The sequence below is a fragment of the Vigna radiata genome, unplaced genomic scaffold (assembly GCF_000741045.1).
Source record: "Vigna radiata var. radiata cultivar VC1973A unplaced genomic scaffold, Vradiata_ver6 scaffold_309, whole genome shotgun sequence".
Taxonomy (NCBI): domain Eukaryota; kingdom Viridiplantae; phylum Streptophyta; class Magnoliopsida; order Fabales; family Fabaceae; genus Vigna; species Vigna radiata.
The window spans coordinates 235,914-252,462 of record NW_014543822.1 but is presented as its reverse complement, the minus strand read 5'-3'; the positions used below and the strand labels follow the sequence as shown (position 1 = coordinate 252,462).

The 16,549-nt window shown below is 36.2% G+C and overlaps 1 protein-coding gene and 1 long non-coding RNA gene across 2 annotated transcripts; one reads left to right on the top strand and one right to left on the bottom strand.

The window, feature by feature from the left end:
- The first annotated feature begins 749 nt into the window (after positions 1-749).
- LOC106755022 (Werner Syndrome-like exonuclease) lies at positions 750-1,562 on the top strand. The gene has a single exon (XM_014637119.2). It carries the CDS (start codon positions 814-816, stop codon positions 1,444-1,446), a length of 633 nt encoding a protein of 210 aa, XP_014492605.1. The 5' UTR covers positions 750-813; the 3' UTR covers positions 1,447-1,562.
- A 12,355-nt stretch (positions 1,563-13,917) lies between these two features.
- Positions 13,918-16,218, bottom strand: LOC111241202. Its single transcript, XR_002667034.1, has 2 exons — positions 14,488-16,218; positions 13,918-14,363 (listed from the first exon to the last, which is right to left on the bottom strand). It is a non-coding gene; the product is annotated as an uncharacterized LOC111241202 (long non-coding RNA).
- Between the last annotated feature and the right edge of the window lie 331 nt (positions 16,219-16,549).

Genomic DNA, 16,549 nt, shown 5'->3' with positions numbered 1-16,549 from the left:
TTATTACTTCTTATTTCTATAGCTTGTTAATTTTTGGAAACACTCTCTAGGCATCCTTCGATCTTTAGTTTATTTTGTATTTTGGAGAACTTTGGGTTGTACTCAAGTTTTATTTCGTTTTAATTTCCACTAAATTTCGGATGACTGTATAAATATTTAAATACTGTTATCTTTATCTCTTAACTGCTTTCACATATTATAATAACTGAATCCTATTATATTATATGTGAATATGATATTTTTGGGATGTCACAGTAACTCTCAACTATTTGCATGATGTTTGTATTAAAATATATTAAATATTTTATTGATAAANATTAGGTAATTAAATATTATATTAATTATAATTTAAATATTATTATAATTTATACTTATATTTGTCGTATTTATACTTTTTTAAATAATACCCGAATTATTTTTTAAATCTTTTTTATACTTTGTAACTATTCAAAGTTAGACTAAAATCTACAAATTTAATAAGTTTTATTTTTCTTTTAATTATATTTTAAAGTTAAAAAAAAAAAACAAATTATCCGTTGTACACTCTTCCACTACTTTATTCTTTCATGAAATTTATAATTTAATATATATATATATATATATATATATATTATAATAATATAATATAAAAATAAAATAGAATGACTATATTTAAAAATTATAAATTAATATAAATATTAATTTTGAGCTAATTAAAATAAGGTATCATAATATACGCAATAACTTATGCTTCTCTCTCTATATATAGTTATATATAGTCTAACATCTCTTTATGGTCATCACAACAGTGGTGGAATAGAACAACTAAAAAGCATGGAAAACCACAACAGAAACTGCATACCGCCGTTGAATATCTCACACCGCAACCTCTACAACGTCACCTTCCACTCCGACACCATCCTCACCCTCCTCACCTCAAACCCCTCCGAAGTTCACTGCTGGATCTCTGATATCCTCCGCTGCCACTACCGCCGAAGCACTCTCTTGGTGGGCCTCGACATCGAGTGGCGGCCCAACTTCCGCCGCAACATGAACAACCCAGTCGCCACCCTCCAACTCTGCGTGGGCCGTCGCTGCATTGTCTTTCAAATACTTCACGCTCCCTTCATTCCTCTCTCCCTCGTTTCCTTTCTTGGCGACGCCAACAACACTTTTATGGGTGTTGGGATCCAAGGCGACGTGCAGAAGCTTCTAGAAGATTGTTCTCTCCGCGTAGCCAACTTCCTCGAACTTGGCTCCCTTGCTGTGGAGAAGCTCGGTGACCCTGCGTTGAACACCGCTGGGCTGAAGACACTGGGCCTGAGGGTGTTGGGCCTGGAGGTTGATAAGCCCAAGAAGATCAGTAGGAGTAGGTGGGACAATGGGTGGCTCAGTGATGAACAGGTGCAGTATGCTGCTATTGATGCTTTTGTCTCTTTTGAGATTGGACGACGTTTGAGTTCTTAGGGTTTTATTTTCCGTTCCCAGTACTTTGTTTTGAATTATATTTAAACAGACTTTCTTAATTGCAAAAAGGAAAATAAAATTTTAATACCATTTTTTGACAACATTTTGACACTGCACACGTGTCAAAATATGGTTGGACGATTTCAAATTAAAAAACAAACTTTGATTTTTTTCTTTCAAACATACTCCTGTCTCAACTTTTTTAATTTGAAATCGTCCACTCACATTTTGACAAGTGTACAGTGTCAAAATAGTGGTGTTAAAATATCATTTTCCTTGCAAAAACCAAAGGTCTACATAAGTAGCAAATATTTATATTTATAATAAAATAAGTGTAAAAATGAGATAGATTTATATTTATTTGATATATATTTAGAAGATTAAAATGATTATAAAAATAATAATTTTTTTGTTCTTGTTCTACATAAGGATACTTAATTCTTGTTCATAATCCTCCAAAACAATCTAACATAACATTTCTAAGTAACCACCCACGTTCATTCAAAACATTTATTTTTGATACGTCTTATGTAGACTTCAATGCATTAAAACTCCAGGATGGTCAAGTAACTTCATTTTTCGAATATGCAAATTAAAGCCAAAAAGTAGTAAAGTAATTAATACTCCCTTCGTCTTCCTGTGCAGTCAAACGCAATTCATGTTATTGAAAAAGCACCATGGACTGTGCATGGCCTCTTTCTAGTTCCAATACCCTCTTCCTACCTGTAAATTCAATTCTCAGGCTACCAATGTAAATTTGATATATATATTTTTAAAATTTGAATTTATTATTTTAAATTGTATACTATTTCTAAAAAACATATCTATTATAAAAAGATATAGATATATGCAATCAACAATTTACCATTTTTTTAAGAAGGGTCGAAAAGTTGGGTTAGTCAGCATATGTATCCTTCTAAGGAAGTCAACACACATGCTGATAAGAAAAAGGGAAGTGGACACCATGGGAAAGATAGTAGGAATACTAATTAAAAGAAAAATGGTTTGAATGTTAAGTTGTAGCGTGAAAACAAGAAGTAAATATGAGCTAGTGTATCTTTAATCAATTTATGGGGAAAATGGAATGGGTGTATGCAAAATCATTTCAAAGTTTCTTAAAAAGATATTAATCGAATTTTAACAAAGGTGTTTGACATAAGGCAAAGTAGTTGAAGAAGAAAGAAGGTTACATAAGAGTGTTTAATGCTTAGAGTGGATTTTGAACTTTCACACGAGGTTTACTACTTTATATGTTAACAAATATGAAATTTGACACAACCAAATGAGATCTGAACTAAATTTCAGAAGAAAATGATACTCCTTTCAACAAAACATTAAGACAGTAGTTTTAGTAGTCTTACCTTATATAATATTCAACTTTCTTACTTTTATCCAATGTGAGACTTAGTTCACTTGAAATTCAATCATCTATCCTTTGAGAGTGAGTTCCAGTCACATCGATACACTTCCTTTCAAGCCTTTTTTATATCATCGTTCATCTTAACAAGACATGCTTACTTGAAATTCTTGTCAGAAAGGCTTTCAATATAGGGATCATAATGTTATCGTATGAATTGATCACCAAGACATCATCGACTTTGAAACCACTTGTGAGTCTTTTAAAGAAGGGGGTTCACTAAAGATATATGGAACCAATAAGACCTAAGTTTAACACATGAGGGATTGAAACCAACTTCAACATAAAACTTTAAATCAATAAGCTTATGAATCGTCTATCTTATCAACTTTCTTGTTTCTACCCAATGTGGAAACCCATAATCAATTGGTTTTGATTTGGGATGATGGTTTGATTTGGGATGATGGAAAGTAAGAGACAAAAGTAATAAGTTTATAGCATTATAGGTAGAGAAAAGTATAAAACACCATCTATTATAGTGTTAATTCTAGTTAAAATGTTTATAGTTTATTCTTTGTATTCTTATAGATAATATTTTGTTTTAATTTTGAACAAAATACCATCTAAAATCATGACTATCATTTTAAAGAGTACAAAACAACATCTATCAAAGATCTCTAATAATGTTAAGTCTAGCTAAAATGTTTATTATTTATTCTTTGTATTATTATAGATAATATTTTGTTTTAATTGTCTTATCATACCTTTTANATATATATATATATATATATATATATATATATATATATATATATATATATATATATATATATATTGTTATAAAAGTTATAAAATAAAGTTGATAAGAGAGAAGAAGAAAGAGGAAAAATATAGCATAAGAAAAAATGAAGACTAATTTCTATGTGTATTACTACAAATATGAAAAAAATCATATTTATAGATACAAAATGTAGTCCAAAAAGGATACATATCAAATAGTTAATACAAGTGTTTAAGTCTTATAAAGAGTAATCAATCAATCATGAGTAACTATACTAAATCATTAGACAATCATTTATTTATAACATTCCCCATTGGGTGTTCATTGATCAAACAATGTGTTTTCTACTTGGAAAAAACCCTTTGGGATAAAAATCTAGAGAAAGAAAAAGAGTACCTCATTCTTTATTCTTCAATACAATATTGTTCATCACATATTTTATTTCTTCCCGTTATGTAAGTTCACATCATTAAGATGATAGAGTCCAATCTTATGAACCAATTGCTCAAAAGTTCTCCTTAGTAAAGACTTTGTAGATAGATCTACCAGATTTTCATATGAACGAATCTTTTTGATCTTTATATCACCCTTTAAACAATGCATTATTATATTCATATATAGTTATTTTTTTCCTAAGGATACACTATAAGTTTTTCACACATGTTGAATTTTAGACCTTAACCAAACACATTCACTACTTATCTCATGTAATGCTAAAATCCTATTTGTGACCAACTATTGTGAGGATCTGATAAATAATTTGCACTTGCATAACCCATTAGATCTAATTTTGAATCGTTTGGATAAAATAAGCTCATATTCATAGTACCCTTAAGGTGATGAAGTATATGTTATACTCTAGATTAATGTCAAATAGGTGAAGAACTATATCTTGCTTAACAAATTTATAATAAAGACTATATTAGGTTGAGTAAAATTAGCAAGATACATTAATGCTCCTATAAAACTAAGATATGGTACTTTTGGACCAAGAAGTTTTTCGTCCCTTTCTTGAGGTCCTAAAAGGCCTTTATAATCATCTAACGACCTTACAACCATTAGAGTGAACAAAGGATGTGACTTATCCATATAGAAATTTTAAGCACCTTCATTATATAAGCCTCTTCATGTACAAAAAATACTTTTATTTAAATACTCAATTTGTAATCCTAAACAAAACATTGTACTTCTAAGATCCTTCATTTGAAATTCTTTCTTTAAGCAATCAATTGCCTTAGTGAGCTCATTAGGAGTTCAAACGATGTTTATGTCATCTGAAAAACAACAATTATGGCATATTAATTTTTTGATTTTTTTCATATAAATACAAGGAAAAATAGGATCATTTCTATACACTTCTTTTACAAGTACTCATTAAGACGGTTGCACCATATATGCCCTGATTGCTTTAATTCATAAGGGATTTGTTCAACTTTATTGAATAATCCTCTTTAGAATTTGTATTTTAGATAAAATTAAATCCTTTAGAGAGATTGTCGCAACCGAAATCACGACGGGATGACGATCCAAAAAAAAAGACAGGTTTTTGAAAATGAGAAATCAGGGTTACGTAGTTCTTGATGAAAGATTGATTGTTTGTTTAAAAATGAGAATGTTTTTAATTTTGAAGATTTTATATGTTGTAGTAGTTTTGAGAAAAAAGAAAGTAATGAGTACTAGGTTGACGTGGAAGGTCGTACAAGCACTCATACCTTTATAAGAGTATTTGATATATTTTGAATTATTTCAAAAAAAGGAAAGAGAAAAGGTCTTTGGCACAAGGACGACGTGTGCGGTCACACGTGTGCTTAACCTTTAAAACACATTTTCCTTATTATTTTTAAGAGAAGAGAAAAGGTTTTTTTAGCACAAGGCCGACGTGAGCGGTCACACGTGTGCTTCACCTTTAAAACATATTTTTGTCATTTTTAACTATTTTTTGTTTGCAAGAAAAACAAAAAGACATCTACCACTAGGACGACGCATGCGATCACACGAGTGCTTGACCTTTTAAAAAAATATTTTTGTTTATTTTTCTTTAAAAGAAAAGGGAAAGGTATTAAGCATTAGGACGACACATAAGGTCACACAAGTGTTAACCTTTTTAAAATTATTTTTGTATATATATTTTCTAACGTTTATTTTTTTTTAAAAAAAAAGATAAATGTATTAAGCACTAGGATGACGAGCACGGTCACAAGAATGCTTAGTCTTTTTAAAATTATTTTTATTGTTTTTAATATTTATATATTTAAAAAGTAGATATACATTTAAAATGAAAAGGAAAATAAAAAAATAAAAAAATAAAAAGAGAATAAAAAGAGAAATAAATAAATAAAAATGAAAATAAAATAAAAAGTAAAAGGATAAAATAAAATAAAATAATAAATAAATAAAAAAAGGGTGCGGAGGTGCTTATATAAGTAAATGGGGTGTCTAAGCCATTTTCATAATAGTCTGGACTTAAGCCCAAACTAAATGGGGGTGAGATGTAGCATAAATAGGGAGCGTAGGCAAGAAAGGATATTTCGGACAGGATGGGCTTAAGCCTAAAGAGAATGGGGTGCAAAATGGGAGGAAAGGGGGTACAAAGAAAAAATATTTTTTTTTTTATTTTATTTTTTTGGTTTGGTCCAGTAACTGAAACCCAAGGCTTTTCCTCAACAGAAACAGGGGTTCTCTCCTTCCCATCTCCTTCCTCAACGACGGATCCCCTGCCCCGTCTTAGGCGTCACCAGAGTTGCTATCAGCCGTGGGGTTAAACCCCCCCTTCTTCTCTTCTCTTGCACGAAAGAAAAAAATCCCTGGGACGTGTGCCCCCTGTCATTGGTGAGACCAGCCGCCGCCGTTCATCAACCAAGACGTTGTCGTCACCGTCGTTCACCGCCGGAGGCGTTATAGCCCTAGCGCCGAGTCCTCTTTTCCCCCTCCCTTTCGGGCAAAAGAAACTCTCTCCCTCCTTCGTCGATCGCCGCTTTGAGCGAGCCTAGTCATTCGAGACGCAAGCCACAACGCCACTAACACCAGAGGTCACAGCCACCGTGAGTCATTGACAAGGAAAACTTTTTTCTCCTCTTCGTATTCGTGGTCGCCGCCACCAAAGGGTCGCGATTTCAACTCACACATTTTGCGGATTGGGGGAAGTCCCAACTGTAACGCTCTAGAGCAAAGGGAGAAGAAGATTTGCAAAAACAAAATTCTTATCTCCTACTTCTAACAATGTCGAAGGGAATATCAAGCTGGACCGTTTTCAAGATTGAAGAAGAATTTCTAGGTTTGATTAGCGTGTTCCTATATCTTAGGGGGTGAACTCATTCGTTTGAGACTTGAGATGAACAGAGGTAAGGAGGCTTAGTCTCATTATCTGGTTTGTGGTTGTTGTGACTGATTCAGGGCGTTTGGGTTAGTTCCCTTTTTTGCAGTGGTTTGTGGTTGTTGTGACTGATTCAAGGCGTTTGGATTGGTTCCTTTTTTTTTGTTGTAGAGAAACGACGTGTAGTAAAAATCAAGGTTTGATGGGGGGTTTTTGTGATTCTCTTGGAGCTTAGGCCAATGGAAGTAGCAACCACAGGGGTGGATGATGGTTGAAGATTTGGTAATGGAGGATGGATACACACATCAATCATACACAACATAGCAATGATGTCTTCAATAGCAAGTGAAAAACAAGATATAAAATGTAGTAAACAACTCACTGACCCGTGATGATAGGTACTCAAAGTAATGCGTACCTTTTGAAGCCCTGCGCACTGTTGTTAAACTATCATAGCTCTGCCTTATGGTCAGTTTTCTTGCTTTTGTTGTAGAAGAATGCATGTTGGTGTCGGAAGGGAGAATGGTTGAATAGGTCGAAGGAGATCTTGGCTTCCTCTCTATTTTTGGGTGTTGGGATGAGCTGGTATGATGGGTAAGAAAAACAAAGAGAAAATCCTAGGCGGTGGTGATGAGGATGTAGAAGTGGAGGAGTAGGAATGGTGAGAGGGTGGGAATGATGAGAGCGATTAATATTGTTCCGTGAGAGTAGTGCGTGTGTGAGGGAGGATGTTGGATGCTGTTGGATTTGAGGTGTTGGAGGTGAGTGCTGGATGGAATCTGTTGTGGGTACAGAGCAAAGTTGGTCGTGTGAGAGTGGTGTGCCTGCAGTTTGTTGGAGTGGTTACGAGTTCTAGGAGCAGAGGAGTGAAGTGCCAAAGGGGCTGGGTGTGTTGGAAAACAGGTAGGCTTCTTTTTGCACCAAGATGGGGGGGGGGGGTTAATTGATGGGTTTTCAAAATCAGAGTCTTTTCACAATCTTTAAATCAAAGTAGAAAACTTTACAAAACTTTCTTGAATCGCAAGTAATGAAAATCGTGTGCAGTAGAAAATCGTAGTTGACTACGCAGATAGTATAGTCGACTAAATATAAAAGTGCAGGGATAGAGAAATCAAACACTGGTTTTTATACTGGTTCAGCCTCAATGCCTACATCTAGTGTCCTTCCAATATTAGGAAGCAATTGCACTATAATGGTCAAGGTTTTTACAGCAAGGAATTTATAGAAGACCTCCACGTCAAAAATATAAATCTTCTCTCTAACCCTCTAACCAAAATATAGCCAAAACAACACAACAAGACTTGCAGCAAGAAGTCCCCTCTCCTGCAATCTGTCAACCACTTTGAACAGTCCTCAAGGTGAATCAGACTCCACGAGTCTATCCCCTATAGTCACAACAAGTACCAACAGTAATCACCACGGATGCCAAACGATAATCTTGATCAACCCAGAAAATACCTCAATGTGCAGATACTAGAAGAAAAATGAAATTTATCTACCAATATTTACATACAGATTTTGATCTGTAGATAACATAGATATTACATACAGATTTTACATACGGATTTTTAGAAATAAGTTATATACGGATTTTACATACGGATTTTTATCTATGGATTTTTTTTCGTATGTAAAATCGGGTGATAAGTTAAACAAAATTTATCTACTGATTTTACATACGGATTTTAAAATAATTTATTATAAAATATTAAAATTAAATTTTAGCAATGCCCATTCCTCCAAATTTTTCTCTCTCACGCCTCTTTAGAAGAAGTTGAAAACCCTAATGTTGTGCATCACTCACAAAGTTACACTCTCAAAAACCCTAATAACTTTCACCCTCTTCCTTGATGGAAACTCTCATCAAGCAACCTTGAGTCCATCTCCGACTCGTATGCTCTTAGGTCATCTTCAGGTAATGAAACCCCAACTCACAGGTACCATCATATTTCTTAGCTTTATCCATACTGTATAATTGTTGTATCGATCTTATTCCGTTTTTATTGTTTTATCTGAAAGCATTTGTTTGTCCTTGTCCACACCCTTTTTCATTTGTGTGCGTAGGTTTAGCCCAAGCAACAGAGAGATAAAGTGTTTGAAGATGGAGGTGGAGACTCTACTGATAGAGATCAAACAAAGTATAATTGCTTTGGTGCATTTCCTTTTTCTTTCACTCCATTGTTTTCTTATCACTTTTATACTCTAGAATGCTTCAAAAAGATTTGATTGGTGAGACGGTGGTGTTGAAAGAATAACTCAAAGAGAGTAGTCGTTCAGTTCTTGAAGAAGTTTTGCTCCCTGGTCACTATCACATTCTCCGAGCATTTTTTTAATGTTATTCCTTGAGCATACTTTTTTCTTTCTGTTTTTAGTGTTAGTCATCGTGCCTTTGAGTTTTTGTTTTTTTGCCATTTGACTACTTATGAGTTTGTCTCAAGAAAACTCTCTGTTGTGCTTTACAAGTAGTTTTGTTCTCCATGGTTGTTATGCCCTTTGATAATGTTTTACTATCTGTTAGTCACCATTCTCACATTAAGTAGATTCCTATTTCATAATTTTGTGGCCAATATTGGTACATCTAAAGGAATTTCTTCTTTAATGTTTGTGGCCAACATTTCTTTCCTATAAGAAATGGTATAACATTAATAAGAATATCACAATTGTTTATTGATGAGTCACAATACATGCCCCATTGGCATGAAGTGATATGCAATTCTTTGGATGGTTGAAATGATGGAATTAATAAGTGTTTTGATTATTAGAAATTCTGGAATATGGGAATTAAGTAAATGATTATATGACCTTATTTAAAGGGATAAATATCACAAGAACAGTAGGAGCATTATAAACGCATTATAAATGAATATTACAATGGTAATAAACAACCTTTATTGCGGGGAGCGAGACTTAAAGATGCAGAAGTCTTGTTGAATCTCGAACACACTTATGAATCCTTGACGTAACATGTTCTTTCTCAGACAGATCGCTTGTCCATTTTATTTAATTGTCTTTGTTTTTCTTTAAACTCGAGAGATGTGACTAATGGGTATAAAAAAATTTTGGATCAAGTTATTTACGTTATATGTTGTTGTGGTAGGTGGAGGAGCGTCGCTTCAGAGAAGGGCAAGGTGAAAAATAAGGAGGAAGCTTAGAGAACCAAGGTTTTGTTTTCAAACAAATAAGGAGGAAGCTTAGAGAACCAAGGTTTTGTTTTCAAACAAAGCGATGTAGATGTGCTTGATGATGGTTACAAATGGAGGAAATATGGCCATAAAGTTGTCAAGAATAGCCTTCACCCGAGGTAACGCCACATAAAATGCAGAAGAGAATAATACATTGTTGATGCATATTAACTGAGCCCAGGCTAATTGAAAGGGAAGGGAGAAAATAGGTATATATTGATGGGTGTCACACCCCATACAAATTTAATGTGCATAAAGAATGTAGTATAGACTAGGAAGTGACTCCTAGGTCGTCTCTCAAGGATAAAACTGTGGTTCGAGAAACAGGTCAAACACGAAGTGGGGGATGGGGGTTGTGAAAGGTTTTATGAATGCAAATGAACTAAATTGAAACACAGATGCAAACAGAAATGTAAACAGAAATTCAAACAAAATTGTAAAAACGAAATCAAATACAGAATAAAAAGGGTTGGTCATTAACTCAACTACTATGCTTCCAATCACAGATTAACGACAAGTACACACTACTCTAATCCAAATCCTACAAGAATCACCCAACTAAGCGAAAGCTAATTTGGTTTTCAAAATTGAAAACTAAGCGAATACAATGCACAAATTTAATCAGTCATGCACCATACAGTCTAATCAACTAAGTGAAGATTAAACACCGATTAGGCAACTAAGCGTATACCCAATCGCAAGCACACAACAAATTAAATATTGAGCAAAATCATAGTAGCAGTATGACAATTAAAGTGCACAGGTCTCATGAATAAACTACTCTAACCTCTAATCCAACACAGTTAACCGACTAAGCGAAGGTTAATCATGCTATCATAATTGTGATCTAAGCGAACGCAATACACCTATTCCATCCAATGTGTTCTATACAGATTGATGAACTAAGCGAAGATGCAATCACCAATTGGGAAACTAAGCGTATACCCATTGCAAGAACACAGTCAGATATCATAGATTGTCAGGCAGAGCGAAATAAACACAAGAACAGTCCAATAAATCTCAAGGAAACAATGTAATATCGCTAACGACCAACCCTACTAACCTAAGCTAACATTACAACTAAATTAAAGAAAACTTACGACAACTTACTTAAATTGAAATTGCTAAATCAGAAATGCATCTTCCGTTAATTAAAGGCAACGTGTAGGAGCACAATGCAGCAAGAAGAAAGTTTGAAAAGAAATGCATTGAAAGAAGCAAATGGTGAATAAGTAAAAATGACTTAAAAGTTACCAAACATTCAACGTATGAATTGTAAAAACATGTGTCTCAGTACAAGCGTGAAACTAATGAAAAAAACTATGGAAGTTTCAATGAGCAAATTGTGCATCGGAAATCAAAATTTAATGCAACAAAATAGTGCTTAACCAAATTAAAGTAGCGAGAATTAACTTGAAGAAAGCTAATTCAATGCTACTTGATTGCAACTTTTGAGCTAGAAGTAAAATGCCATTTTGCAGCATGCAAAAATGTCATTCATTCGGCAACAACGCAAGGACAAGAAAAATGTGAACAATAAATGAACCAAAACATGTGACAACAAATAAAATGAACTACTTCAAGCTGGATGCTACATGTTACATCCTTCCAAATGAAATTAGCCCTGGTCTATCCAAATGCAAAATAAATTGAAGACTTCACTTTGTATCTTGTGAGCGTTGCCCATTTTTTTCCAAAAATTGTGCTTCAGCCATAGCCCTCCATCCTTCCCGTGTGTGCTTTTCTCCAAGGAAAAATATATAGAGATGTCCTCTTTTCCGTGGCAGCTGCTCTCTTAAATGAAGGATGAAGCAAGGAAACTCTGCCAGCGTGCGGCTTAACGTTTTCTGGATCAGGCAGTGACCATTCAACCTGCTAGATTGCTGCAACTCTAAGCCCAAAATCAGCTGCTGCAGCGCGTGGGGTGTGAAGTCCAGGTGCACCTCCTTTGTCAAATTGAAAATCCAATCATATGTCTGCATGTGCTGGCTGGATGTGCGTGGAAAGTAACACCGCTTCCTCCTTTTTTTCTTCCAGCAAAGACTTTTTATTTCATTCAATGGAGTCCAGGCCGTGACATGTGCTGCTACCTTTCAAAGCTGCTGGATGCTCATGATGTGCAGCCCATGTTCGACGTGCGTGACAGCAGCCCATTCCAAATTGAAGTCAACGATTTTTATTATATGTTGGATGTGAGCTCCTTCCAATCTGTGCACTAGCCAGGCCGTTACACTTCACCACAATTTAATGCACCGCATCTTCTCATAGGAAGCCGTGACACCTCAAACTTTCACCAAGAATTGAGTCAGCTTGACAGTAGCCCATTTTAATTGGCCATGGGCCGTGACGTGAAGCACCCTTTTCTCCAATTGCAGCACCTTTTTTCCCTTATGGGTCGTGATGTTCTCATTTCTTTTCAGCCCAAGTGCATTTTATTCAGCTTTTCCAAAAATCCATCACCGCTTCATCTTGTGCTAGCAAATTGAAGTAGTGTGACAGCGTGCTTGATGAAGGTTGAAAAATAGTGATTTTCATATGTCAATTTGGACCAAATTACACCCTTTACTACTCGGAATGAGCTTAGAATCAAGCAAAACTCAATAAATGAGTCTGGAGAGAGTCAAAAGTTGTTTTTAGCGATTTTATGCTTATTTTGCATTGTTTTGTAGCAAATTTGAGAAAAGTAAGAATGAAGTTGAAGATACAGGTCATTGACTCAAGAAAAGAGCAGAAAAATGAAGTTTTGAAGAGTCGACGTACCGCCCAGCGGCACACTTAAACCGCCAGGCAGTCCAGGACGAGGAGTAGGCAGGGCATTTAACGCTGAGAGAAACCGCCGGGCGCTGGCGATTGCTGCCGGGCGCTAGCATGGGAAACCGCCGGGCGGTGGCGGCAGGTTATGGGAAACCGCCGGGCGGCACACTTAAACCGCCCGGCGGTAGCACGTTGGACTTGGGCCTGTTTTTGACGCGCTCCTCACCTATAAATACCCCTATTACGAATTCAGAGTCATTCTTTTAACAGGGGAGAACGACCAAACCTAATTTTGCTCTCTGGAGAGGATCTCTTGGATGCTTAGGCTCCTTTTCATCTTTTCTAAGGTTCACTCTTCCATTCTTCTTCCATTTTTCATCTAGTTTCACCATGTCTATGGTGAACTAAACCCTATTGTTGTTGGGGAATTCAATGTAATCTTTTATACTCTCTCTTATTGAAACTACTTTATTTATATGGTCTCCGTATGTTTTGATTGATTATTGTTGGGTTATCATCTGTGCTTCAGGCTTTTATCGTTTAACTCATTCGGTATATCGTTGTTTGTCGTTATTGACATGGGGACGTGTGGTAATGACATGAACTGGTGAGTAATCTCTTGATTCTGCAATACCACCAAGGGATAGGGGTAGGACGATCAATTGCGCTAACTTCTGTTTATAATGCGGTATTAATTACTTGGGGAGGCTAGGGATAGCAAGCCAGTAGTTAATATTAGGCCCTTTTCGCCGAGGGATCGGGTTAAGGGGAGGCTAAGTGATGGGTGTCGCGGCCCATGCAAATTTAATTTCCATAAAAGAATGCAGTATAGCTAGTGTCAATACCTAGTTTCGTCCGGGTAGTCAATTAAAATGTCTAGAGTCAAGAAGAAATAATAATAAGAAGCAAGGTCCAATTTCATTTAAGATTATTGTTTTTATTTATTTATTTATTTTTTCTTTCTTCTTCGTTTATTTTTATATGATGCCTTTATTTTTGTTATTTTTTTTTCTTATTTATTTATTTTATCCATTTTTGTTTGTTATGTTTTTAAATTTAATTTTCTTTCGTTTTAAAGTTTAAATTCAAAAGAAAAGTGAAGTCGTTCTTAGATATAGGTTAAAACATTATTGTACAGACAAAACTAAAAAATAAATAACTAAAAATAAAATGAAAAAAAAAACAAAACAAGAAAAGAAAAGAGGGACATTAGTCGACTAGCCTTTTTAGGAATGGCAGTATTGTGTTTCACCCGTCTTCAGCCTAGGCAAACACCAGTCGGGCTTTCTGCAAGCCTTTTCATGCTACACAGTCCCTCCTGCTACCCTCCTGTTGTTGCCAAAATCCTCTTTGTGCAGAGTCGCAATCTTACATCGAAGAGGGTTGGAAATTTGAATGCCTTTGACTACTTAACCCAACTTAAACGCAAAAAGGAAAAAGGGGACAAGGGGATATGCCTATGCCTGTGTGATTGAGGACGGAGAAGATGACAGCTGAGACAGTGAGAGGGATAAGTTTTGACCACGCTGTCTGAGAAAAGAGAGGAGGAGAGCATTTTTCATGTACGATAACAACAGATATCAAAGAGGATAACAAAAAGGACCCAACATTAGGATTCAGAAAAAAAACACTTGGCGATCAACCCACTACTTACTCAAGAACGGACTCCCTTGGCTCCTGGGACCCGTGACCACTCCAACCATATTTCCCTTTCACTCCCAATTATTCATCGGCAATATCTCATTACCATAAGAGAAGCAGAGGATTCAGTTTCAAGCATCTCACCAACGGAACTTGAGCATTGGAAACCCATCACCATTTACCTATCATCTCAATCTGGGAGGAAGATACCTCACAGCCAAGGAAGAGGAGGACCATTTGCCTTCACCTAAGAGAGTTCTATTGAAGCTATGGAGGTAAGTTGCTCTGTCTAAGCTCCTCGGATTTGGTCCTATGCGAATGTATGTTCCCTGTTTACATGGCGTGCCTGAATATGAATGACTGTTGCTTGGTTAATAAAATAGTTGTGTTCTCTGTATGGCATTATCGTTTAATCAAATACCTGCGACATTCATTATGTATTGCTAACAGTAGAGGCTAAGTATATATCCCCCAACATCAAAAGTTCAATACCTGTTAGCACCCAGAAACCACACAAATACCACCGGGAGTAAAATCCCACAGCCCATCTTTTATCCGGAAACCAACTCACCGAATGTCTCTCACCATCCCAAGCTTTGTTCTTTTTTCACCTATGTTTGAAGCCAACAGTTGAGCAAGAAAAGAAAGCTAACCCAACCTATTTAAGCGCAACAATAACGCCATAACAGAAACCCAAGGCACCCAAACAAGCCACAGAAAACAGAACCAATCACTAAGAACCAAGATTGATTGCCAGCACCCAAACACAAGCTTGTATTCAACTAACACAATCAAAGCCAAAACATACCCTCTGTTCTTCATCCAAGTTTTGAATTCGTTCATCACCATTCAAACCAACAACCAGTAACAGGATCCAAATCCCCACGCCTCTGTCCATCCCCAATCACTAACAATGAGCTTGAACCATTAAACTGCGTATTCACCAAAAATAAAAAAAAAGAAAAAGAAAGAGAACGAAACGGTGTCTTCATCTTCACCGGCAGAGCAACCCACTGAAGCTTTTGGAACGACCGAGAGAGGCTTACCCAACGGAGGTCCTGATCGAGAAAGAGGATGACCCAGCTGGTGGCCTGCGGTGGCCGGCTTTGGTTGGCAGTGGAGGGGGTTGACGCGATGTCCGGCGGTGACCTGTGCTGCCGGTGACGTCCTGGCACGATACGACCAGGCTCGCTCAAGCCGTGGAGGAGCACGTTGCTTCTCTGTCGCTCGAGGAGATCGGGGGATATCGCTGGTGGTGGCTCCGGTGGGACGTGTTGTCGCCGGCGACACCGTGGTTCTTGGCTTGCGGCGGTCAGCGTGGCTGATTCCGGCGACAGTGGCGGTGTGCGTGAGTGGGTGGAGGACACGAAACCTCCATGGAGAAAACCTAGCTCTGGCGCATTTGAAATATGAGTGTGAAATGAGATGTTAGGAGAGAACCCCTAAAGTTTCTAGGTCAGAAGTGCCAACTTTCTGGGCTGGGTTCCTCCTTCCGCACCCCTATTTTCTACCACCGCACCCCTAAATCAGGCCCAGGTCTTGCCAAACAAAAAAATTAATTAAAAGAAAAACGTTTATGCACCCCCTCATTCTGTTAGATCGCACCCCATCCTCCTTGGGCTTAAGCCCATTCGAATTTCCTCCTTGCAGCCCCCCCTATTTGCATATTCATACCCCTTTTCACTTGGGCTTAGGCCCAATCTGCTATTAGAATTAAATTAGGTTTTACACACCCCTTTTATTTAAGCACCTCCACAGTTTTTTTTTATTATTATTTTTTTTTTAATTTTTATTTATACTCTTATTTATTTATTTATTTATCTTGTTATTTAGTTGTTTTCCTTTTTTTGTTTTAACTAGCCATCTACTTTTTGGATATATAAATGCTAAAAATCAAGAAAAAAATTATATTAAAAGGTTTAAGCACCAGTGCGACCATTCTGTCTGCCTTGTGCTAAAAACCTTTTCTATCCCCTTTTAAAAAAAATCATAAATCATTTTAAGAGGTTTAAGCGCAAGTGCGACCATTCTGTCTGCCTCGTGCTAAAAACCTTTTTCTTCCTCTTAAAAAAAAA

Coding starts and splice junctions, on each gene's coding strand:
- LOC106755022 (XM_014637119.2), top strand. CDS start 814: ATGGAAAACCACAACAGAAACTGCATACCGCCGTTGAATATCTCACAC.